Source organism: Acipenser ruthenus, chromosome 7, assembly GCF_902713425.1.
Source record: "Acipenser ruthenus chromosome 7, fAciRut3.2 maternal haplotype, whole genome shotgun sequence".
In the NCBI taxonomy this organism is placed as follows: Eukaryota; Metazoa; Chordata; class Actinopteri; order Acipenseriformes; family Acipenseridae; genus Acipenser; species Acipenser ruthenus.
The window spans coordinates 728,314-755,982 of NC_081195.1; the positions used below are offsets into that span (position 1 = coordinate 728,314).

General features: G+C 39.9%; 1 protein-coding gene across 2 annotated transcripts in view; it reads left to right on the forward strand.

Moving 5' to 3' along the window:
- Positions 1–27,669, forward strand: part of gfra1a (gdnf family receptor alpha 1a) — a 56,574-nt gene that overhangs the window by 22,494 nt on the left and 6,411 nt on the right. For both annotated transcript variants that reach the window (XM_034024744.3, XM_034024743.3), the window contains exons 4-6: positions 19,564–19,915; positions 22,130–22,239; positions 22,970–23,104. In XM_034024744.3, coding sequence (XP_033880635.1) covers positions 19,564–19,915; positions 22,130–22,239; positions 22,970–23,104 — 597 coding nt within the window. The remainder of the gene's footprint in view (positions 1–19,563; positions 19,916–22,129; positions 22,240–22,969; positions 23,105–27,669) is intronic.

The following is a 27,669-nucleotide window of genomic DNA, read 5'->3' on the forward strand; positions in this document are numbered from 1 at the left end:
CCTTTCAAATCTTCCTCCACCCCCTACACCGTACACCACTAAGAATTCCAGACATGTACCTGCTCAGGGACTGTAAGCAGCAGCAACACTGATAACATGACAAGGATAAGAGGAGAGGCTGCTAAATAGCGGGCTGTGTAACATTGCAGATGATCAGAGATGAGGCTTGAGAGTCAGGAGGTCCCAGCACAGCTATGGAGTCAGTACTCACCCCAGGGCTGGTCCTGTGTGTCACGTCCTCGTGCTTCAATCAGTGAAACTGTAAGACTGGAATCCCAACAGAACTGAGAGGCGGAGTTGGGCCATCTTGGTTTTATAAATTATTTACTGGGGATGAATAATTAAAAAGGCACCTAAAATATCAGGAAGAAAATATTAGTTTGCAATATTGCTAAAATGAGGCAAGGGTAGAATCACCCGTGTTGGAGGGCTATTCCTGTAAAGATTTGAAATGACCGCACACCTGTTAACTTTTACTTCGTTCGTCTTTGCAGTCAAGTAGAATAAACCACTTGTCTGCATACAAGATTCATAACATGCTGCTCGTACCTTTTCACAGGATCAGCTGAAACATGTAGAAACATATTTCAGCTGATCCTGTTAAAGTACCAACAAAAACGTTTTCAGCTACAACGGTTAACCTCAGCATTTATTGAACTTTTTCTTTTACATTTAAGTCGAAGTGTAATGTGATTCCTATCAATTCAATGGCTTACATTGTTTAAAGAAAAAAAAATGTTTTTTTTTGTTTTTCTATTCGGCAGCAAACCAGGCAGTGTATGAGCTGACAAGAGCACTAATAAACTGCAAGCCAGTGAGCTGGTGAGCAATGGCCTATCACCACGGTGACACAGGATGGAACATCACTTTGAGAATGGCCATGCACATTTACAGCACAATAACCCATTGGATCATCTGGGTCTTGGTGTTCTCCTGTAAAGTCTGTTTTATCCCTCCTTAGCTGGATGGGGGGTTGTGAGCTTATAAGAACACAGAGAGTCTGAAATACACATACTAAGCAGCAGGAGGTAGACTGGAGTGACGGACGACTGTTATTGCATTTACTAGGAGCTAAAGCTAGGCTGGTTTATGCACGGGATACCAGGGAAATGGAGACGATGAAATATAATTCCTGACATTGAGATACACGAAATACAGAAGCTAATAAACCGTGTTCGTAGGTAGCAATTGGATCAGCTTTGGACTTGCAAAAAGCTCCACCTGCCAAAATAGTTATTTGTAAATGCCTTTAACAACAGCTTCAAGGTGGAGGCTTGTACAGCATGTGGAGTTGTGTGTTTGAATTACAGCGGCTACCCTACTAATGAAATTGTTTCCTTGCCTTGTACTGAAAAATAAAAAACAAGGCCATGCTGTAGATATGAGGATTGGAACATCCGATTAGTTTACTGCTCTGCTGTTTTTAGTGGCGTTATCTTCCCTGCACTGTTGAGTGGAGCTGTCTTTCCTGTAAATACACACCAGTCTGAAGTGCTGAAAGAGTTCTGCTGCTGGACAGGGATATTTGTTGTCTGCTGCCAATTGCATTTGAATTGAAGAACATCATTAAAGAAGGGAGTTGTGGCGGTAACATATATTGTAGAAAGTGTAACCCACAGGAAATCTATTGTGTGCATTGTAAATATGAAGTGCCTTGTTATTTAAACTAGCTTTCTTTCTTTCTTTCTTTCTTTCTTTCTTTCCTTCTTTCTTTCTTTCTTTCTTTCTTTCAACAGGCACATGTTTTCAGGAGATATGATTTATATGCTGCGTTTATCCCACAGGCAAAAATATAAGCGTAATAAAACAATGTCCATATTTTCACTAAAGGCATATTTCTGTATAAGCAACAGCTGTGAGTAGAATGTGCAATTAATTAACAAAAGAAGCTTAAAACATCCTGGGCTTGGTGTCTTGTCTGAAATATGTTTCATTCCAATCGGGTGCTTTATCTATTCTACATGAATTTGTATGGTACAGCACGGACTTCGCAGTGCTGCGACACAGTTTCAGAGAGGTACGCGCTGGTTGTCTTTAGCAAGAATCAAAGGACCTGGAGCAGCACTTAATTGCCACATGCATGCATTCAGATAAAAATGAAAGATACACTTAACAATGTTTTTTAAATTGCTGCTCAGCCATGACTGGAATTCTCCGAATTACTTCTCAGTGGACTGTCATAGTTACAAATGTTTGAACATTTACCCTGTTTACATTGCCTTTGAGCAATTCTGATAAAATGTCAGGTCAAACATTTCAGTTCACTGTGCCACAGTATTGCCAAAGGCTTCTTGCAAATGCTTTGCAGTAATGGGGTCATGCCAGCCTTTTTGCCCCAGCATCTAACAACAATATAATTTAAATATTGGTTGATTTTCTGAAACTGGAATTATCAATACACATGTGTGAGAAAGCCACTCTGTTTTCCTACCAGTCCCAAAAACCCTAACACACAGAACTAAATGAACTATTACTGATACTGTATTTAAATAGCTTCAAATCGAAAAAAAAGAAAACACGCAGTTAAATAAATATACTTACAAGCTGAAGCTTGCCTGGGTCTGTCTCGGGGGAGAGCAGGTACCTGGAATTAAATTAAATTAAATTAAATTAAATTAAATTAAATTAAATTAAATCAATTTCAACTACATTAAATTAAATAAATAAAAACTAAGTTTAGCTGTGTTTAAAATGAAGGCCATAGCTATTGTATCTGATAAAGGATTCATTCAAATATAATGGTGTGCCACTTCATTTAGTACCATTCAGGACATTCAGAAGTTAGGTGCAGGGACGGGACAAAACAAAAAAGAAATCTAACAATGTCTCCCATAGCTGGCATTCGCTCGGCTGAAAAATATGCTGTACACTGTAACAGAAGCACTGCAGTTAATATGTTATGTTTTCTTTTTTAAAGTGGGCCAGGAACACCTCAATTAAAAGGGTCATATTGACTTTGTAGACAATCCTTCTATTGATATAATATGGCAAAACTGGCATTGTGATTTGGATGGGCATGATATCATGATATATCTATATCTATCTATCTATATATCTATCTATCTATATATATACACACATATACAGAAAGCTTAGAATAGTGATTCACATATATACAGAATGCTTTTTTATATTTTTTAAATTGCCGGGCAGCAGTGTGGAGTAGTGGTTAGGGCTCTGGACTCTTGTCCGGAGGGTCGTGGGTTCAATCCCCAGTGGGGGACACTGCTGCTGTACCCTTGAGCAAGGTACTTTACTTAGATTGCTCCAGTAAAAATCCAACTGTATAAATGGGTAATTGTATGTAAAAATAATGTGATATCTTGTAACAATTGTAAGTCACCCTGGATAAGGGCGTCTGCTAAAAAATAAATAAATAATATTACATTGCTACATTTCTGTGCTGTTGCTTGCTGTGCCATTGGCCAGTTCACACGTGCTGCACTGCTTTGTAATGTAGTCCTAAAAGGAATCGTATATACTGGTAAGCGGATCTGAAGAAAGAGACATTTCATGTGCCATTAAAAATCAAAAGGAATCATAAAAAGTGTTGTGCGGCCGTAGTAAAAGTCATTGGTTCACCATCCCACATTTAATGTACAAAATACATCTCTCAGGAGTATCCCAAGACAAAAAACTCCTTTATTCTCATGCTTAATAACATCGGAGGGCTCTGTGAACACAATTTGAAAGGGCTTCAACGCATGACATGCACACCTTGGCACAGCACTGGCAGTGCTCTTGCACTATATTGAACATGACTAAATATCCATTTAATTACTTTAGATTGCTGTGCTCTCAAAGAGATTACATTATTTGTGTGCGTATTTGTATCCCTGCGATTTGAAGCTCTGCAGGCTAGGGAGATCTTACACTGTGAATCAGATTAGTAGTTAGTAGTAGTAGCATTAGTAGTAGTTTGTTACAATATTTTATTGACCAAGCACAGCACAGCTATACTGTACAATGCACCGCGGAAACAGCAGACACTGCATCGCCACGACAATGCAAGATTAGGCAGACACTAATACAAACAATGGCACATGTCCGTTCAGGTCATGCAGTATCACTGAAGGGTGCAAATTGGGCTACTTTATGCAAGTGAATGATGAAAAATAAACTGGGCCCAGTATAAACCAAGCTGCATGAGTAAATCAAGCATATCATAAACTTTTTGGGCCATTAGTAGTCAAAGGTTGAGTATTGTGAAGTATCTGTTCCACTGTACAGTGGTGTAGCCACCGCCACTGTATCATGAATTGTTTATGCTGTATCTCTGACTCTCTGTTTCTCAAACCTTGTGGCAGTGACTTGCATCTGTACAGCAGATGAAAGAATATAGATACATTATAAAAATAAGATTGTTACCTAAACCCCAAAACACACCGGTATGGGTAATAATAATAATAATAATAATAATAATAATAATAATAATAATAATAATAATAATAATGACACTGAATATTATTTCAGAAATAACTCCAGTGCCCCCTAACAAGAAACAGCCACCATGCAGAAATGAGCAGATTTTCAATTTCAGTTGAAAGTGTATAATGAAACCCTGAGTAATATGGAATCTCCAAGGACACAGCGGTGTGTCTGCAGCATGTCCCTGTGCTCGTTAAGAGACGCAATTCTGAAATGTGACTTCTGTGATCCCCTGTCTGGACTGCAGGGGATCAGAGCCTTACAAATACCTCAATCTATTCTTCTTTTTAAATCTGCGAGCTTACAGAGAAAAACTTCCTGGAGGCCACGGTTACCAGAGGGAAAACATGCAGTATTCCAGATACCTGAAAATCTATACCAGGGTATACCTACTCTATATTCTTAAACCATTTAGCAGCAATAAACATGTCTTTTAAATTTATGTCCAGGTGAAATGGGCGGCACCTTGGTGGGGAGTGATTGGGCACAAGTAATAATCTCTTGGGTTATTGTATGGAACTTCCCTATCTTCAACTTTCTCAAGGAAGCTATTCATTTAGTTATTTTTCTGTATTCAGTTAAAACAATTTAGATTTTCTTCTGCGAAACTGAATTTCATTCCAAGCTGATGGGATGCTCTGGTCATGATGGGGCCATATTACATCTGCCACATACACTGTGAAGTATACAACGCTTCTCCACGAGTTCTAGATCTTTCGCTGCTGCCCACAATGCCTTGCGTCAGAGTTACGCTGTGAAGTAGCTATGGAAGAATTAGTTGCTTGTTTGAGATTGAAAATCTAAATCAAGTGCAGGTAATAGTTTTGTAACAGCTATTGAGGGTGTGGTGCGCCGGTTTTAAACCTCCCCCCTCCGGGTATTGCTGTTGAATTCATTGCTTTTCTGGGATAATAATATTTCCTGAGAATCCCTCCCTAGATTTGTTAGCGCCATAATATCGTCACTCATTCAGTAGTTTTTGACTCCTTTGATTCCTTTGAGTTCTTAACTGTAGCCTTGAATCCCACCAAATCCTCTCCTATTATTTTATTATTATTTGTTTATTTAGCAGACGCCTTTATCCAAGGCGACTTACTGAGATTAGGGTGTTAACTATGCATCAGCTGCAGAGTCACTTACAATTACGCCTCACCCGAAAGACGGAGCACAAGGAGGTTAAGTGACTTGCTCAGGGTCACACAATAAGTCAGTGGCTGAGGTGGGATTTGAACCGGGGACCTCCTGGTTACAAGCCCTTTTCTTTAACCACTGGACCACACAGCCTCCTGAAAACGCTGTGCCCTGAAACCGAGTTCTATCACTGGTGATGCCCTTGTGAGCGGTACTGAAACCCTGAGTCCTATCACTGGTGATGCCCTTGTGAAACCCTGAGTCCTATCACTGGTGATGCCCTTGTGAAACCCTGAGTCCTATCACTGGTGATGCCCTTGTGAGCGGTACTGAAACCCTGAGTCCTATCACTGGTGATGCCCTTGTGAAACCCTGAGTTCTACTGGTGATGCCCAGTAACTGGCCACCTCAAGGGCAGAAGCTTTTAAGCTTCTTTTTTTTTTTAAACGGAAGGTTTTAAAAAAATCAAAGATTTAATTTATTCTGCTCATTTTAACTGCACTGACTGGACGCGCCTCATTTGTCCTGATAATATATTGCTGAGTTGTTAAGTTGTGGATGAATAGGGGTCTCAAATATTGATGTTTTCCTAAAGACACCCAGGCTGCAGAAACAGCTTGTTTTAATATTGAGGCATTATTAATGAATATGTAGGTCTTTAAAAATACATCAATGGGACTCTCCAATTCGCTTTAAGTAAATATCAAAGGGAACAGGGTCATGCTTTCTGGGTCTATAAAAGAGCCCTGGCCACTTTAATAACCATTTTCTAGTCAGCGGAAGCGCCCTCTGACAGGTGCCCCGTGCAACGATTTTATACTTTGTCTTCATTTTTGCTATATAAGGTCTTTTGCATGTACTGTCTTTTCAGCACCTATTGATTCATTTAGAGCACCACTTCTGTTGGAACAATATGTGATTGGAAAAAAAGCAAGTATCTTAACCTGTTAACATGTAAGTAATCCCCATACACATAGCAGCACTCCGGTGTGATAGCATTATACCAGGACTGGGAACGTTGCAATTCTTATGCAAGTGTCTGCACGATGCATGATGGGCACAGGTGACAGTGGTCAAATTTACCTGAATTTCCAGCACATAACATGCATGTATATGGTGCTTGAGCTCACATTCCTTTACCAGAATGTCCAGCACATAACATGCATGTGTATGGTGTGTGAGCTCACATTCCTGGTAGCATGTATTCAACATATTAATATTATTTTGTATTACTATTTGTATAACATGTACCACAGTATGAAACACAGCATAAATCGTTATATACAAGTTCTACACAATTACTAGCTTTATAAAGTTAATATTGAGAATGTTTCCTCTGTCTAATCAGAGCTAGATTTCCATATTAGGACAGCTTTTTACCAAACTTTTAATCCACAGGAGTATAGTATGATGGGCATATCCTCATTTCAATCTGACTATACAGCATTAAGCTCCCAATTAAAAAAGGAGAAAAGAAAACCCAACTCTACAGGGAGATGCATGCAAGAGTTTGAAGGGATCAGAGGGATCAGGAAGGCAGTTTCTCGTCTAAGAAATTCAATTACGCTTCCTAAAAGGTGAATTTCATAACAAGCTGCTGGTGTCAAGGGTGGAGAAGCATTGCAGCCAAGTATACAGTAGATAGATGCTTGCTTTTCAAAGCAGATTTGATTCTTTTGAAAAAGCTAGGACATATTGGGCTCTAATCAATTGATCTAAAAATGCTGGTAGGTGTAAATACCACCATCCTTTAATCTAGCATTTTACATATTTTTACAGATAGAAATGCCCAAAAGAGCCCCACATGCACTATTAGATGTTTGATTTTGATGACCTACATCTTGATTATCTTAGTACTGTGGTCTGGCACAGTTTAGATCAATTGAATAGACCCTATTTTGTTTGGCTGTACAGTACATGTTATCCCAATGGGGTAATAGTTCCCTGTGCTGCAGTAACACTAATACGCTACAGAGCCTACGCCTTGACTGTACTCTGTATTTGAATCCCATTCCAAGCTCTGGGGGAGGTTCTGAAGTTGCTATTCCAAGCCCTACATTCTCAGATAGCTGGTAAGGTGATTTCAGTACTGCTGCTTTACATTCTGTTTGCATTGCCTGTCCCTGGCATGCTCAGAGAATTATACGGGCATTTTAATTCTATAGCTTGCTCATGGCAAATCTCTTTACCCCTATGAGAACTTGCATTACCTTTTATTGAAGAGAATGAACTTAAAACAATTGGAGAGGCTGTCTGAAAATTGATTCACAGCATTATTTTTTAAGGAGCAGAGTTTTCTTTTCTTTACCTTGGCTTTTGCCCCGGAGCCATTATAAGACATCACAATCTCTGGCGGAGGGCGTGAGCCGTAACTGATTGCTGTCCAGTACAAGCAAAACCTTTAGATGAACATTCTTCACTGCTTTGGACATGTTAGCTAGAAGTGGAGGCAGCCAATTACAGCCTGGGGTTTTTATGGCTACATTATTACCATCTTACTGTTAGATTCTCACCAATAGTGTAGTGTTTGATTGATTTTTCCTGGGACGTCGATGAATTGTTTTGTTCTTTTAGATGTCAGATATATGGGGCGTCTGTACTTTATGTATTAACACTCGCACTAATCTACTGTAGATACCTATTTTCTTTGCAATACTTTGCACAGGCAGCTTATCATGAAATGATGTGCGTTTGCTTTAATAACATTATAAATCTCATACTCTGATGTAACCGGCACTTTACAATGCAGAGAATAAGCTTCAGTACGTGGAGCTGTTTGGAACTAAAGCATAGCATTGCTTTCAAACTGGCCAGCTGCAGAGAGACCTCTAAAACTGTGTGGGCCTCATTCACTAAATAGCGGTAACGTTGTTTTTTTCACGCAGTAAGCCCCTTTACTGCGTGCTTTGTACACCTGCTGTATTCACTAACTAGTGGCAGGCAACTGAGCAAAAGGCGTGCAGAAAATGTACCTCGTTTGAGTCATTTGAATATAATGAATAATGTTAATGTATGGAAATGTATGCAAACACATCATGAAATACCACAAGAGAGGTATTTGATATGCAAACCATATTCACTTAAGGGCGCTAACTTTACCAGGTGCCTCAGCGTGTGTTAAAAGTACCGCTTATTAAAACTAGGCGGTGTCACAGAACCAGCAGAAGAGATGCACAGGAGAGCAAGAAGAGTCGTCAGAGAGAGAGTATTTCAGATCAGGCAGACGTTACTAGGGCTGTGTGAGGAGGCGGTAATAACCAGATACAGACTGAGCACAGATCATACTAGCCTTATATGTAGGGCCCCGGAAAATTCATGACATCACGAATTTCACAGAAATCGTGTTTTTGACTGCCTACCGTGAAAAATACGCATTTCATTTCCCTTACAGTATTACATTACTCTTCACCTCCCCTGTTTATTTCATGCTTTTATCAAGTAGAAGCAGCGATACAGTAGCTGTACACTGTCCGGCGTCAATGCCGTGCATTTGGTTGCTATGGCAACGGGGTCAAACAAACACCGGCTTCATGATTGGTGAATTCCTCATACTGTACAATGACGTGACATGCGAGTCAGAGGCGGGATGTTTAAAATGGTTGTTTAGAGTGTGTTGATTTATTAGCTTGCAGTGTGTGATTAACATTGAAAATGCAGACAGCTGACAAATCAAAAAAAGCTCAATTAATTTCAACAGAAGGGCGCATTCAGAGCTACGAAAGGGGGACATTGCATGCAGATGGTGGGATTCTGTTTTGCACAACTTGTAACGTGTCATCTAAGAAAATGTATTATTAACAAGCATCTTGACAACGCACTACACAAACAAGGAAATCAAAGTTTTAGTTCAGGCTAAACAATTACCAAACAAGCCAGTCACAATCACAGGATTGTTTAAAAAGAGCACAGAAAGTGGAGACACACGTAATGTCAACACGTTTGAATTAGTGGAAGCCTCAGTGCAACGAACATACCGATACAACGGTTGATCAATGAAATATTACAAAGTTTTTTAATGAAAAAAATTCCCGAATTGTGGAGTCGGTATCTCCCTAAGGTGTATGCAGCACACAAAGAACATTTAAATGGCAAAATGAACGATTCTGAGTCTGTGTTGTATGCGACGAGGACACTGATGATCAAGGCAGCTGTGCTTTGTACATTATTTTCATCTCACAGAGCTTTACAGTCAGCTAATTCAGAGGAACTTACTTAGTAGATACACTGCATCTTGACTCTAACCACACAACAGTAGTAGGTCAGGATATCATTAAGACGCTTGTGGAGAATGGCATTGATTTCAACTGTGTGTCTGCCTTAGTAATAATATACCATGTAACAGAGGGAGAAACACAAGCTGTTTACATCTATGCTTAGTCGTATGCAATGTTTTTTTTTTATTATTATTATTTTTTTTTAGGTTGCTAGGCTCTAGTGGCAGATACGATGTTATATCATTTACGGTATCTGTGGTTTTAAAACTTCATAAAAAATAATTTCTGTTTTTATAAAGAAAAACCCTTCGGTTTTGTCATCTCAGGTTTGCAGTTAACTGTTTAATATTTTGGGATTAAAGGCAGCACAATAGTCTATGGGAATTACACGGTCATTGTAATTAATGAGTCAACATACGTTTTAAAGGTTTACAAAGCTCGAAAATGTTGCTGAATATGTCATTCAAGGCTGTTTTAAAAAAATCGATTTTGTCTGCTTGTTACTTTTTTTTTGCAGCCAACACAGACCATTTTAAATGACTCTTGTTTTCAGTTTGTTTCATTTTTAAAAACGGTTTGTTTCAATAGCGACTCGAGTTCCAATGTTCCAATGTGCTTGTACATCCTCAGACAGGCCCGGATATATGAAGATTACCAGGCAGGTGTATATATTTATATGGGTCACCATGTACGTGTGATATTTAAGTAGGCTATGCTTAAAATAGCTTTAAAATATACCAAATAAACTGGAAATAGCCACTAAGAGTGCAGTCATAAATACAAGCAGTCAAACGGCATCTGACTGAGTGAGTGCTTTGCTGACTTTTTGATAAATCCGAAGGAGATCAAGTTGAAAAAACAAATATTTATTTGATGTGTAGAGTTAAACATAAATGTTCCATTAGCAATTACTTACGCTGTGTTTTGGGACAAGAGCCCATTTATTTTGTCCTCAATGTTTAATTGATGTTAATGTTCTCGCTGATTCAGCACCATAAAGCCTTTCATTATTTCCCACCACTTCTTCTGCTAATACCTTTAGCTCCTGGTCCGTAAACTCTTGATTCCTCACTCTGTCCTCCTTGGTCGCTGTCATTGTGACAAACTCAGAACCATACTTACCTTTTCTTTCGAGCGGCTTTATATATATATATAGAGTGTGTGTAACTCTCATGCATAATTCCGCATGTTGAATTCTGTGTGCTGTATTCCGCGTGTTGTCAAAAATTCCAAATTAATTATTTAGCGTGCTTTATTTGTGCATATAATTAACTTAGTGACTAGAGCTACCGTTGGTTCATTTTTGCGAGCGGTGTGGCTTCCCCGTGCAATGCTCTAATTCTGGTCATTTATTGCAGTTTAGTGATGAGGCCCTGTGTCTTTCAGTGTCAATGGGTTGGAAATTCTGGGGCCCAGAAACCTATTGAGTTTAATTATATTAGCCTTCAAACTGCTTAGTTTGTATTTCTGTATTGCAATTTTAGATTGCTTTTAATTTTGTCAGTGTATCCTATTAAAAATAAATATACCACATTTTAGTCAAGGGACATGAGTTTGCAAAAAGAACTGGAGGAGGGAAGTTTTGCAAACTGATTTTGCAGGATTTTTGTGGAGTCATATTTCAACTCTGGACTGGAACAGAGCTACATTTATACTGAGGTTTGCAAAAACATGGTCCAGAAATCTTAACTGTTTATTTATTGTGTGCAAACTTTGCTTTGAAACAAGAGCTTAGTAAAATATGGCTTTTGACTTTTTGTGTTTACAGAGTGTGTGCGGTGGCTTCTTTAGGATTCTGGAGCCAATATGGTATTCGCATTCACGATAACAAACATTTAGTGGCGAGATGCATTCATTAGGTCTGCATAGTTGCTGGGATCAGCACTGGCCAATGGAGTGGCAGTCAGTGTCAAGGCTGAAGGAAGCTGCTCTCTTCATCAGAGAGGCGCCCCCTGGGTGTGCAGCATTCCACCACTGCTCTTTAGCATTCTGTTTATTGTGATTGCATTGCAGACCTTGCTCTTTACAGACCCCTATTGCATACATTTCAGAAGAAAAGGAGAAGCCATACTAATGGGGGATTTCAACTTCCCCTGTATAAAATGGGAAAACCTGATGGGGAGCACGACGGACGAAATCGAAATGGTGGAAATGACAAATGACTGCATCCTAACGCAATTTGTCAAGGCACCGACTAGAGGGGAGGCATGCCTTGACTTAGTCTTTTCAAATAATGAAGACAGAATAACTAAAACAGAGGTCAGAGAGCCATTGGCAAACTCAGACCACAACATGGTCTCATTTGAAATATTTTTTAAAACCCCAAAAGTAATGAATAAAGCTAAGAGTACTTGGAACTGCAAACACAAGTCAAAAAGGAAGTTAGAAAGGCCAAGAGAGAGATAGAAATCAATATTGCTAAGGGGGCTAAAACCAATTCCAAAATGTTTTTCCAATATTACAACAGCAAGAGAACATTCAAAGAGGAGGTTAAATGTCTAAGAGACACAAATGGCAACATCATAGATGAAGAAAAAAAAATAGCAAATATATTAAATGATTACTTTTCACAGGTTTTTACAAAGGAGGACACGGACAACATGCCCCACATGTTGACCTGTTCCTATCCAATTTTAAATAACTTTAGCATAACAGAGGCAGAAGTGTTAAAGGGACTATGAGCTCTTAAAATAAACAAATCCCCTGGGCCAGATGAGATCCTCCCAATAGTACTCAAAGAAATGAAAGAAGTTATTTACAAACCGCTACCCAAGATCATGCAACAGTCTCTTGACACAGGGGTTGTACCGACAGACTGGTAAATAGCAAACGTAATACCGATCCACAAAAAGGGAGACAAAACCGAACCAGGTAACTACAGACCAGTAAGCCTAACTTCTATTATATGTAAACTTATGGAAACTATAATAAGATCCAAAATGGTAAATTACCTATATGGTAACAATATCCTGGGAGACAGCCAGCATGGTTTTAGGAAAGGGAGATCATGTCTAACTAACCTACTTGACTTTTTTGAGGATGCAACATTGAAAATGGATAACTGCAAAGCATACGGCATGGTCTATTTAGATTTCCAGAAAGCTTTTGACAAACTCCCGCATAAAAGATTAATTCTCAAACTGAACGCAGTAGGGATTCAAGGAAATGCATGCACATGGATTAGGGAGTGGTTAACAGGTAGAAAACAGAAAGTACTGATTAGAGGAGAAACCTCAAAATGGAGTGAGGTAACCAGTGGAGTACCACAGGGATCAGTATTAGGTCCTCTGCTATTCCTAATCTACATTAATGATTTAGATTCTGGTATAGTAAGCAAACTCGTTAAATTTGCAGACGACACAAAAATAGGAGGAGTGGCAAACACTGTTGAAGCAGCAAAGGTCATTCAAAATGATCTAGACAGCATTCAGAACTGGGCAGACACATGGCAAATGAAATTTAATAGAGAAAAGTGTAAAGTATTGCATGCGGCAATAAAAATGTGCATTATAAATATCATATGGGAGATAGTGAAATTGAAGAAGGGAACTATGAAAAAGACCTCGGAGTTTATGTTGACTCAGAAATGTCTTCATCTAGACAATGTGGGGAAGCTATAAAAAAGGCTAACAAGATGCTCGGATATATTGTGAGAAGTGTTGAATTTAAATCAAGGGAAGTAATGTTAAAACTCTACAATGCATTAGTAAGACCTCACCTAGAATATTGTGTTCAGTTCTGGTCACCTCGTTACAAAAAGGATATTGCTGCTCTAGAAAGAGTGCAAAGAAGAGCAACCAGAATTATCCCAGGTTTAAAAGGCATGTTGTATGCAGACAGGCTAAAAGAATTGAATCTATTCAGTCTTGAACAAAGAAGATTACGCGGCGATCTGATTCAAACATTCAAAATCCTAAAAGGTATAGACAATGTCAACCCGGGGGACTTCTTTGACTTGAAAAAAGAAAAAAGGATCAGGGGTCATAAATGGAGATTAGATAAAGGGGCATTCAGAACAGAAAATAGGAGGCACTTTTTTACACAGAGAATTGTGAGGGTCTGGAACCAACTCCCCAGTAATGTTGTTGAATCTGACACCCTGGGATCCTTCAAGAAGCTGCTTGATGAGATTCTGGGATCAGTAAGCTACTAACAACCAAACGAGCAAGATGGGCTGAATGGCCTCCTCTCGTTTGTAAACTTTCTTATGTTCTTATGTTCTTAAATACTCAATGACTGAGAGAGGACATAAACACAGAGAGGCAAAGCCCCGAGTCGTTGGTAACCATTTACTTACGATGCCAGATTTAATGAAGTCATTTAGTTTTGTTTCACGGATTAAACATTAGCTGTTGCTCTGGGGAGCTCTGCTCTACGGTTTGAAATAGACATGTGTGCATGCCAGTGCTGTTTCAGTATTTGCAACTTTGTTTTTACTCATTTATGTATCAGATAATATTGTTACAGAGGGGGGTATTTATGTTGCTTCCAAAGAACTTCCATAAAGTCTCAGGAGCATAACAGGAGGCTGTGTGGTCCAGTGGTTAAAGAAAAGGGCTTGTAACCATTAGGTCACTGGTTCAAATCCCACCTCAGTCACTGACTCATTGTGTGACCCTGAGCAAGTCACTTAACCTCCTTGTGCTCCGTCTTTCGGGTGAGACATAGTTGAAAGTGACTCTGCAGCTGATGCATAGTTCACACAGCCTAGTCTCTGTAAGTTGCCTTGGATAAAGGTGTCTGCTAAATAAACAAATAATAATAATAACAAGTGCAATACTAATGTAATACGTTTGTGTTATAATTATTGCATTCCGCTGGTACTGCACTCCCCACTCTGAATCATAACAGTCCCTGATGCGTTAACTGTAATTTACATTGCGATAATCTCATTATTCTTCATAATATTACTGCTCCTTGGTAAATTCTTCATTTCTTGTTTGAAGACAAAATGTTGTAGCTCAAGTGTTATTGCTTGGTCTGATTTATTCCTTATTATATTCAGTGTGTGTTAATGGGAGGATCACAAGCACTTTTCAATTCTGCTGAATTAATATTTAGGTGATTTGTAAAGTTGCCAAGAAAATTGCTGTGGATGTTTTTGCTCTTATAAATTGTTCTTAGAATTGTTTTAAAAAAAATGTATTTTTGTTGGTCTTACACAGCAGTGGTATATACAGTCGGACCAGAATTTGCATAATAAGCAAGCTAGGTCACATGACTGGCATCTCCCACACAACTGGCTGATTCAGATTCAGATTTTGTATCTCATACTTGATGAAGCCAAACTGGCTACAAAGGAAGTGCCAGGAGGTGCATGTAGAGAAGAAACAAACAAATCGCTCCCATTGTGGCTGATTTCTTTCATATAGGGAAAGCACGCATATGACATTTTCTTTATTGCTTTTCTTTTAAGTTATATTGTATTCACTGAAAGCAAAGAACTTTGTTAAATTGAACACTGTTCATCCTGCTTCGGCACACAAGACAAAAGTCAGAAGACGCATTCCTTTAAAAAAAATATCTATCTATATATATTCTTGAGAAACACAGTGACAAAATGTGGCTGTTTGTTTGGATGCACTCTCCTTCTTAACCAGATTCCTTTTTATTTGTAATGAGCCTGTGGGTAAATGTGTTTCTTACTGCTGGTTTCTTTAAAACAAAACACAGTGAGATCCCACAATCTCCCAGTGACCTTTGACGCATGGCAAGAATTTCCGAGATTGTCCAGGTTTGGAAAAAAGCCCCGGAATGCTCGGTGGAAGCTGAAGCCTGTAGTGTGAGGCAGTGGAAATGAGACAGGAAATGACCTGTTTACGGGTTCTGTCCTCCCACATGTATTATTTATCTAAATTAGAGCAACAGGCAGCCCTGATAGCAGGGTAGCTGGGAGTTCCTCAGGGTAACAGAGACTCATTAAATATAATGATGACTTTTGCTGAGTAGCGTAATGGATCGATTTTTCTTGTGTATCGTTCCCCCAATGGTACCCCACCATGTCTGGTGTACAAAAGAATAAATAAGCATGGGGTTTCATTGACGCACAAGTCATTTCCATCTTGAAAAAGAGCTGTTTCTACCTTAGCAGGAAGATCTTTAGTCGTCCAGATTATCAAAGGCTCACTCTCTCGCCGTTTCTCCCCGTGGTCACCCCAGAGGAAGCTCTATTTACAGCCGAGATCTGTGGTGGTTGACTGGTAATGAAAAAACAGACAGAAGAAATTCATCACAGCTTAATGTAATATCAACCTAATAGTGGATATCTTCAACAAAGTTCATTCCCCAGAGTCAACCTGCACATTTAAATGCAGTTTTTGCCATGTCGACTGAAGAGGGGTAGAAAAGCGCTCCGAGGATTAATTACTCGGGTCGCGACCTTGTTTTATGTGATTTGCTGTTATGCCATGTGGTTTTATTGGATTGGGACATGCATTTGAGGAGTAGTAAGATTATTAAGCAGCGGTAACAGATCTAGAGGCTTCCTCCCAATATTTTCTTACACTTTGCTGCCTCTGTGCTTTTGGAGTCAGCCCATTAGGTGAACGAGCTCAGTAATTATATTTTACCATTATTAATTAACTGAATGAATAGAAAGGAAGTCGATTTAAGATCCCGATGGGCAGTCATAATAATAAACGCTCATAGCTCAGGTACCTTTTTTAAAATAAGGAGGCACTTTTTTATGACCGTTTAGACTCTCCCTATGAATTTTTAAATGTAAAACACTAAGTGAGAGGCCGAGTGCTCTCCCAGCTTATGGACTGCGCTACTGAAATTCAAACAGGCTTCAGCAAAAGCTTGGCAAAGCAGAGACGTTGTGTCAAACCACAGAAAAATGATTTCAGTTATTAGAAGCGCCACACCATAAATCTTGAAAATCTCCAATTAAAGTTTAAGTCTGGAAATGAAAAGTGTGCCAATAAGAGAACACGTTCTCTACTGTGGTGCAGCCAATGGTGTGGAATTGGTGCAAAAAATATACATTTGTCAAAACCATAAGCCATAAACTGGCAATATTCATGCACTGGCAGTAAAAAAAATGTAGAAATGTTGCTTAGTCTTGGCCATTCCTGAAATAGGAACGTGGCTCAATAAATGGCACGCAGATGGCCTGAGCTAATTTAAGGTTCTCTTGATAAGATGTCACGGTCACTGGTGTTCAAGCTGGGGGGAGGGAGGAAGAGGGGGTCTGGAGAGGATGGGAGAGGGGGCTGACCCCCATGCATTTCTGGAGAGCGTACAGTTATATTTAATAAAAGCACATGTGCTCATCCGACAAAGCCTGCAGGCCTGCCGTCATGTGACTTCTGAATCCTGACCCTTCTGGTAGAATGTTGAGTTCTCCATGCGGATCTTGAACAGCTTTTTGTTCTGTGCTGCTGGGAAATGGCATATAAAATGTTGGGCTCAGAGGGGGCAGGCTTCTGGATTATGATGGATGCTTTTTTCATGTAAACCAAATAACGTCTCCTTGGAGGAGCTTTCCAGGCAGTAGCCTGAGGTTTGAGTCCCATAAAAAGGCGTTATGAGTTATTAAGGTGTAGAGCAGGGTTTAAAGTGACTACTATACCATGGACACATACATTTTTAAAGTGGTTCGGGCACTAGATGCAGCTCTCTGTTACGTTGAACTGCGCTGTGGTTATTTATTTTTCAAATACAATACAGATCTAATACTTTAATATGTTTTCAAGCAGCAAATTGTTTTTCAGTGGTCATTCAGTCATATAAATTGCTTTTAAGAAAGATAAAAAAAAGAGTCAGTTTGTGAAATAAATACAAGTCTGATTCAAGCCTACCATTTGCAGTTAACTACAGTACTTTCATCAGAAATAGGTGCATAGTGCACTACTGCCAGTGCTTCAGATGCACTGTAGATGCATCAAGCAGCTCAACAATGACCGTTGACTGCAACACCCACACACTACTGGACAATCTAAACTGAGGAGAAAATCAGGGGTAAAAAATTGGGCATATAAAATAAATAAATCAATAATGACTGATCGCACATGGCAAGATCAGGAAAAGTGTTGGTTACCTTTACAGTTATCTAACTTGTGCACTGGTTAAGATAGCTGAAAAGCCCCATTCAGTTTAATTTCAGATTATTATCAATGAAATGAGTTTACTGGCCCGAATTCAGTGTGTATTGGATGCATACACAGGCACTGGGACTGCACTGGGAGAACCAGGAGGGCGATTTGCTTTCTGTAGCCAGTCTGAATAGTCAGAGGCTGTAGCCTATACAAAGCAGCTAGCCCCTTGACTTTTCTTAAAGCCTAATATGAATCAAAAAAGACCAACCCCTTTTCAAGCACACTTATACAATATGTATAGTATTAACAAATATGATCAGAGCTTTGATGGTCTCTCTCAATTAACCTCTTAAGGTACACAAGGAATTGAGCTGCTGTTCAAATGGTTTCTTCTTGAAATAAGTTTGAGAGTGACTCAGGTGTCACGAGGAGGAAACTGATCATGTTACTCACCAGATCCAACCTGTCGGTACATTTTAAATGCAGTTTTGTATACCTCATTGCAAAGATAAAGGAAGTTAGCATCATTGTATGTGCTGGACACAGATGTCACCTGTCCCTTAAAGGGTTAACAACAGCAATCAGATGGCAATCTGGTCCCTGCTAGAAGGGGTCAGCAGAATGAACATATGGGGAGTGAGAATGGACAGCTGATGAGCAGACGCTGCTATAAGGATTGGATAGAGCTTTAATGTATTCCCCAGATTTATAGTACACAAGGTTTTACCATTCAGTGAGTTACCATGCCTGTTGGAATACACGGAAAATTAAGAATCAACACAGTATAAGATGCAAGCACTTACAGTTTTGTACACTGTTGGTTTTGCAGAAAAAGTGTCAGAGACGGTACAAGAAGCTGATAAGTACAAGATTGCATCAAGTAGTACTATTCAGCAGAGATGGGCCGAACCCACAGGTCTGTGCATCGAACAACAGCGGCAGGTAGCAGCTGAAGACACTACAATCACCCAGTGCTGGAGGGACCGATACACCCAGGATAGCATTGTTTACGTATAGAGTGAGAGCACAAAAGAACAAAAGAACAAGTACAAAACACAAACACAATCAAGCCAGAACCAGTTTACTGTCTGCAATAGCAGCCTTTAGATCACTTTAACCCACGACATGTCATTGTCTCTGCACATGTGACCCAGTCGGCAGGTGTAGCCCACAGGGGGTTGCCCTGTGGTGATTGGACCTACAAAGGAACAGGGGAGGGAAAACCCCAGGTGCAAATGGGTATTAAAGAGCTTGTTGCTTATGCATCTTAGAATCTGCTTGCTCTGCAATGGGAAAACGATTCGCTGCATATATTGAATAAACCAAACTAATATCAAAGTCAATACCAAAGTCATTGTATTTATCTTGCTCTTAATTGTATTATTACTTGTACTGTGATACTTGAAATGTATTTGCTTGAGATTGTAAGTCGCCCTGGATAAGGGTGTCTGCTAAGAAATAAATAATAATAATAATAATAATATCTGAAGAAAAGGACTCTCTGCATTTCTTTGATCTCGGTCACATCAAGAAACAACTAGTCACTACTACGAGATCATCTTCTTCAATGCCTGCTAGTATTTTACCTTGTATTTACTATCGCTCACCACAGTAAACATTTAGAAGGGGTGCAATGACACAACAGGATATTTTTTTGTCCAAAAAAGACTATTGTTAACACAATATTTTCAACAACACAGATCAGCAGACAGTAACACATGCTCATCCTTTTCCTTTCCCTTCATTCACAGGAGAGCCTGCAGTCACAAGAGAGAACAACTGCTTGAATGCCGCTAAAGCCTGCAACCTGAACGACACCTGCAAAAAATACAGATCGGCGTATATAAGCCCGTGCACCTCTCGCGTCTCCATTGCCGAAGTCTGCAACAAGCGCAAGTGCCACAAGGCCCTTCGGCAGTTTTTCGACAAAGTGCCTCCCAAACACAGCTATGGGATGCTCTTCTGCTCCTGCCCTCTGGTCGATCAATTAGCCTGCACAGAGAGACGGCGGCAGACCATTGTTCCGGTGTGTTCGTATGAGGACAAGGAAAAACCAAACTGCTTGTCTTTGCAAGTGTCGTGCAAGACGAATTACATCTGCAGGTAAGATAGCAGCTGGCAGCGGCGTGATTAATGAGTGAGTGGAGAGACGCTTGGAGCTGCTGCAAATTACCAGGATTTGGATGTAGAATTTCCACCAAGGTATTGGGCAGGTGGGAAAAAAACAAAAACAAAACTAGACGGCTTGGCTGAGTAATACAATCCTGAGTAGCAGCTGGTGAATTATCCCTGAATCTGATAAGTACACTGGACTTTTAAGCATAGTGTACTTTTGTTTAAGTAAATAACTATTTTATTAACTAAATAAATATTTTATTTATTCCTACTATAATCAAATGTGGCTATACTGATGTCCTGTAAGCATGCTTTTGAAAAGAAAAATGTCAGGAGAAATGCAACTGTTAAGCAGTACCTCCCACTATCACTAACTTGAATCATGCAAGTCCTTCCATGAGATGTCCATGTATGGTTATGTAAGAAACATGCTCATGAAATAAAAAGCATGATCACTATAGATTTATTTGTACAGAAATCTATTAAATTAGTCGGACAGGTTTTTGCTCTGCAATGTGTAATTATGTTACAGTAGTTAGGTGTTTTAAGCCATCATACAAAATGCAATCTGCTGGATAAATCCATACGCACATTTATTGTGACTTGTGAGATGATAAAAAAATGCTGAACTACAGCAACATAAAAAAGAGCATGAAACGGCTCTACTGCAGTCTCATTGGTCACTGATGTGATTGGCTTGAGATCTCGATGGAGCTGTAAAATAAGTAATGATGACTCTAGCAGCCCCCGAGACTGTGTATACAAGGGGAGCCTGTCACCTGCAGTAATCTGAATGACGGGAGTCAGTGTGACTCAAACATTTGAACCCCATTAATACCAATGTCAGTAAGGTCATTTTCCCTCTCAGGTTACTCCCTGAAGAATGGAACAGCATTACTCAAACAAATGTAATCACAAGCACTACAGAGCAGCCAGACTGCAGTGCTTCATGTCTTCTGAAATTGAGAGAGACGTCCTGTCTAATACATGACCTTAGGAAGAAAAGAACAAAACATTTAGAAGCTATTCTGAATTCAACTTAAAGAGCTCTTTAGGAAGGTTAGGAACAGCAACTGTCTGTTCTGTAGACTTGAGTATTAGTTGAAGGCTCCTTTCTGCCAAGAAGGGGTGAAACCACGACTGCATTATCGTTATGCATTGTTACTTGAAATTCTTTCTGATGCTGATACGTATCCTGAGCCACTGGATACAGTTTCCCTATTTGAGAGATATATAATTTAAAATAAAGCATTTAAATGTAATAATAATTCCAAAATAAAACTGTTCAAAGTGGAAAATGCCAGCTTTGTAAAGATGCCATCCATAGAAGGCTGTTGCAGGGTTTTCTAATATGGCTATGCCTAAAATGGGTTAAAGGGTTGTTGTATATGTTAAATCAAAGAACTAAATCCTGTTGGTCAACCCATCTTACTCCAATTCTGCAGAATGTTGTCTCATGGATATTTAAGAGGCCATAAACAGGACAATTACTCCAATCAATCATTACTGCAATGTTCTTGGTTCTTGAAGATGAACACTTAATCTTCCCTTAAATGTGTCAATATTAGTGACATCCCTGTTTTTAAATTGCTAAATTATGCAATGAAGCCTAAATTTCCAACTTGATTGCGGTTTGAAAATGAAAGACCGGCAATAATTCTATTTAATGTCCATATCTAAATATGCAAACCAGTTTTTTTTTTTTTTTTTTTTTTTTTTTAATTCATAGCTTATTAAAATGTGATTGCAGAATTGCTGAAGGAAAAGTTTATAAAGCGCGCAAGCAATTGAAGCGGAAAGCAATTATTGTTTCTGTTTGTCATTATTGTTAAAAAGCCACTGAAATGCTTGTAGCACCAATAAAAACGACATTCGTTTACAAAAACAAGGACAGATCTGATGTATTTTTTTTTTCGTTCATCTTAAATTACTGTTCACCTGCCGTTCAGATGTACACAGTGAATGTGCTCTCACTGTAGCCTTTCCCTGTGTTTAAATACACTGACGTACCAATAGCTCAAGCTGAGGTACGATCTGACAGCATGGTATCCTGGCTCTCAGTCCAGGCTACATTGTATCCAAGCAAACTTCTGCAGCTGCTGAATGGGGTGACAAAAAGCCATTCATGCGTAGACACCAACATACCAACATCTTTGCTGCAACTGGAAGAAAATGCTTTTTTTCCCCCTCCATCTCTTCCAGGTCTCGGCTTGCAGATTTCTTCTCAAGCTGTCAGCCTGAGCCTCGCTCCGTGAGTGGCTGCCTAAAGGAAAACTACGCAGACTGCCTGCTCGCCTACTCAGGGCTTATTGGTAAGATCCTATCAATGCCGTCTTAGCGCTAGGGTGCCCTGCTTCAAATCATCGAGAAAGGTCTTAAAATGCTGATCATGATTCCTTTCACAAGTGGTTGTGATGAATCGGCGCTTGGGGGTCGCTGTGAGGGGTCCTTGGCGGGCGTCCATCAGCGGGAGGTTTGACTGCAGGTTTGATGAGAGGTCACAAACACACAGACACGCAGCGTTTCAGGGAATTCAACTGAAGGCTTTTATAATATCTCATGAGTTATACATGACTGGGTTCCCTTCTGTAGCAGTATCAATCCTATACATATAGGTGTTGGGCAAACTGTCTACACCGATAACATAAAGAAGTAGTGCAGCAACAAAACACACGTCCTCCATTTACACCCAACTCTCTCTCTCTCTCATTCATTAGAACCTCGTGTGACCTTTAACCTGATGGAACACAAAGCCACTTTTTCAGGAACAGTGGCTTGAAACCTGGTTCCAGGAGACCGGGAGACCTAGTTTGAGGAAACTTTGCTGTATCAGTCTCCCCTGGCGTGCCATGCAGTGTCCTGAAACCTAGTCTCCTGAAACCAAGTTCCAAGCCATGAAGTGACTTAGTGTTCCCTCAGCTTTAGTCTCTCATGTCTTAAAGCTACAGCACACAAAACATAATAACATAGTCATCATATGGTGTTAATATGCAGTTAAGGAAGATGATGTTGTGCTGATCCTTTTTTCTGCTTTCTTCACAGGCACAGTCATGACTCCAAACTACCTGAAATCCAGCAGCATCAGCGTTTCCCCGTGGTGTGATTGCAGTGCCAGCGGGAACAACAAGGAAGAGTGTGACAAGTTTGTGAACTTCTTCAAGGATAACGCATGCCTTAGTAAGTGGGGAGGCTCACCGGAGCGTCTTTCAATGCACTCAACAGAATAGTCTTTTTATTCTAGTTCATACAGTTTGAAACAGTTAACACAGGTAAAACCACACATAACAAACAGCCAAGCAGCATGCTTCATGCTCCAAAAACAGGATTTCAGACACATACTCAGTGATGCACAGTTGAATGTCTCATTTTGATTTGCCTAGTCTTCCACTAGCTCAAGACTGATTTTTGCACTGTTTATTGCAGCTGCTTTGGTGACTTGAGGGCAATGAAATCACCCAGAAATGGTCAATGACATCCCATGTGTTACAGTCTATCACTTTGTCTACAGCACTTTGTAATGCAGTACACCTAACCAGTGAAATATATGGGGCGGTACACTTAAATACATTGGCCTAATAAACAAGCTACGCATTTTGCAGCCCCAGATATTTTGGTACAGAGAGCTACTGGTGTTAGATGTCTTTTATTCTTCTTTACTTTAACAAGAAAGAGAATGAGGCAAAGCATGGAAAGGCTCTTTATTCTAACAGTAATGCTGACTGAAGAAGCATAATCACTGCTCATTCGTTGATGTCTGCAGGCTAGATTGTGGATTTCACAAGCAATCAGGTGGAAATGAAGGAACCTCTAAACTCAAACTTAAAGTCCTTTCTCATCTGATTAAAATCCCCATTTGCTAAATCATTGTTGACAAATGTGAGTGTGTGTGCTTCCTCCTGTCACCGCAGTCCTGCTGTCTCGGGTGAAAGGCATTCTGATTAATATCAGGCACATCCCTGGCTGTGTTTACACGAAGAATACAGCAGCTGATTGGGCTGATTCAGCCCAAAGAGCCCAATTCATCTGAGCACTGGCTATTTTATTTAAACCAGTTAACACTGCTGTTAACAACTGCCCTCTCAATGTTCCATAAAAGTCGCTATTTTATGAGCCCGGAGTTTCTTAAGCCTTGCTGTGAATGGATATCCCAGGAACAGGAAGTGTACATAAGAACATAAGAAAGTTTACAAACGAGAGGAGGCCATTCAGCCCATCTTGCTCATTTGGTTGTTAGTAGCTTATTGATCCCAGAATCTCATCAAGCAGCTTCTTGAAGGATACCAGAGTCTCAGATTCAACAACATTACTGGGGAGTTGGTTCCAGACCCTCACAATTCTCTGTGTAAAAAAGTGCCTCCTATTTTCTGTTCTGAATGCCCCTTTATCTAATCTCCATTTATGACCCCTGGTCCTTGTTTCTTTTTTCTTTGTTCTGTATGTAGTGAAGCCTGCCTTTAGACATATCTAGAGAGCCGCTTGTCCAGTTGTGATGAAACTTTGTTTTAACACAAATTACGGCAACTATTAGAGTCTGGGGCACTAATCCAAACTTGGCTTACATTTGCCTACAGCTTTATTTACCTCAAGGTATTGAAAACTATTATAACCTGGTGACATAATTTTGCATGGATATCTTCTCTGATTTTGCAGTAACAGCTGTAGCAGGGGTACGTATTTTACTAATTGAACTTGTCATCTTTGTTCTTTCCATTAAGGGTTTTATAACAGGTAGTACAACACAGGTCTTGTTGGAGGGGAGTATTTTGCTTAAGTGTTTGGGGTTGCAGGGTAAGAAGACACTTTGGCTGGATTATGCCTAATTGTCTTGGTGTCCCAGAACAAAGGTTGACATTTGGTTTGATGCTAAATAAGGTTTTAATAATCTTCATGTCACCATCATGGCCGTAACTAGCTATGAGGACACCAAGGTCGTTTTCCTCGGTTCTTTTTTTGCATCATCAATGCTGATACTCATGTAAAAATTCTGGTAAAGTACAAAATACTCCTTCATTTTCTCTGTTGGTTTGCTGTGTAGCACAGATTTGGAGGTTCAATAGTAAATACCAAGCAGTCATATAAATACTGCCAGCTACAGCTTGAAACCTGAGTTCGACCTTGGTAGAATGGCAGCTCTGGTTGCGACGCTGGTCACCATGTATAGTCTTAAGAGGCAAACATTAAGATTGTTAAACGGTCTGCTGTATTAAGGGGATATTCATCATATTTTATTTTAAAGCCGGTAAAAAGATCGCAGAAGCATAATTAAAGTTTTATCCTGAGCTAAGTGGAATATGACCTACATCCATGCTGGTATAGGGAGACACTTAGGGGCTTGGCTGCTTACCCTGGTCATCTGCATGTGAAAGGCGAAAGAAAGAAGGGAATTCGTTTAACTGTCCTGGAGGCACTGCAGTCAAGAGTGCTGAACAAAACAGTCAACCATTGGATAGCCTTGCTGGAATAAGGACCTTTGTATTTCATTATTAAAAAATACAAAAGAAACTGCCCTGCCTGTCCTGCTTCCATAATGGGTTTTAGACAAGTGCTGTGTGTAAGTGTTGTAACTGAAGTCCTGAATGGGAAGCCTGGAGGACAAAGAGCCGACTGTTACAATCCTGCAGCTCTGCAGTACATCTCTCTGTTCAGACACAATGCATGAGAGGCAGTACATCTCTCCATTCACAATGCATGAGGCAGTACATCTCTCCATTCACAATGCATGAGGCAGTACATCTCTCCATTCACAATGCATGAGAGGCAGTACATCTCTCCATTCACAATGCATGAGGCAGTACATCTCTCCATTCACAATGCATGAGGCAGTACATCTCTCCATTCACAATGCATGAGGCAGTACATCTCTCCATTCACAATGCATGAGAGGCAGTACATCTCTCCATTCACAATGCATGAGAGGCAGTACATCTCTCCATTCACAATGCATGAGGCAGTACATCTCTCCATTCACAATGCATGAGGCAGTACATCTCTTCATTCACAATGCATGAGAGGCAGTACATCTCTCCATTCACAATGCATGAGGCAGTACATCTCTCCATTCACAATGCATGAGGTGGGACATCTCTCCATTCACAATGCATGAGAGGCAGTACATCTCTCCATTCACAATGCATGAGGCAGTACATCTCTCCATTCACAATGCATGAGGCAGTACATCTCTCCATTCACAATGCATGAGATGCAGTACATCTCTCCATTCACAATGCATGAGGTGGGACATCTCTCCATTCACAATGCATGAGGCAGTACATGGCAGTGCTGAGTTCTCCATGCTGTTCATGTCAGTCCAGCTCAACTCTTAACCTGTATCTGGTCCATTTGCTTATATTATCTATGTCATTTTTTTATTGCAAGTGTGTTGGTACAGTCATACAGCTATTGCCAATCAAGACTAAAGCTAAAACTCCACATCTCACTTTGTACACTACATGTTTTGCATTTTTAAGCCGGGAGCGTGCTGTCCTGCCCTTGGATACCCTCGTAACTATTGTGTTTAATAGCTTTTGCAAGTTGAAATCATCACATACTTCACAGAGCCCTGTATGCCAAAGTGACCTGAGGCACTGAATCCAGAGATGCAAAGCATCAAGGAATCTGTACAATTGAATGCGGATTTCATCAGCCTTGCTAAGTGAACCATTCACCAATGCCAGTACATATCCACATTGACTAAGGGTAAGCAGTGACACTACCTCAGTGTTTCTTCCACGTAGTCAGTATATTAGACATTCTGGCAGATCAACAGTATGTGAGAAAATATTTTAGCAAAACACTGTCCCCACTCACAGTAGATTCCCCCCTCCCCCCGGTATCTGTAAAGATATACTGTAGTCATTTGTTGTAAGATACAGCGCAATGCTTTATGCACTCCGCGGTGATGGTATACACAACAACATTTTCTACAGTTATAAAAGCAATGTTCTACTGAAAATAATACAAGTTACAGTAGTAATTGAAAGAGCCTTCTCCAAGTCTGTGTTGTGTGTTTTGATTCCAGGTTATTGGAAAATGTTCCTGTTAAAACATATATACTGGCTGATATGTTTATAGTTACATTATATATATATATATATATATATATATATATATATATATTGCAATTAAAATTTTACTGAAATGAAAAATAAAACAGTAAAGTAGTTTTAGCTCAACATGGTTAATGTTTCTTATCATTGTTATTGCTTATTGATAATGTTTTAAAGTTATACCTAGAATAACAGACTTGAGGGACTAGTTGTTGCTTGCAATACAAACATATGTAGCTTATTAAAAATAAAAGGGTTTAACACTATCTCATGTACCAATGTGTTGCCTGGAATGAGTTTGAGGTACAATCATGACTTCAAAAAATCAATACATGCAAACAGGCCTGAGAAAGCACTCAGCTACCGTTACAAAACAGTACCAGGATCAAGCTCCTTGGAAATGAAACACACACACCAATGCACCCTTAAGCATCTGCTTTGTGGTACCGTAGGTACCATGTGAATCACCACAGTCCACTCTGAGGTGAAAGAAAGGCATGCCAAGCCTTCAGCTTGCTTCAGGAAAGCTGTCCTCTCCACACAGGGTCATTACTCTATACATACAGTTTGATTCAGGGCTAGAAGGTCATGTGACTGCAGAGAGCTTCTCAGAGGGGATCTTGACGTGATGTACTTCTCTCCGAGGACAGAGCAAGTTCAAGGAGTGCTGCCGTGGGCGACCCACTGTCATTCTTC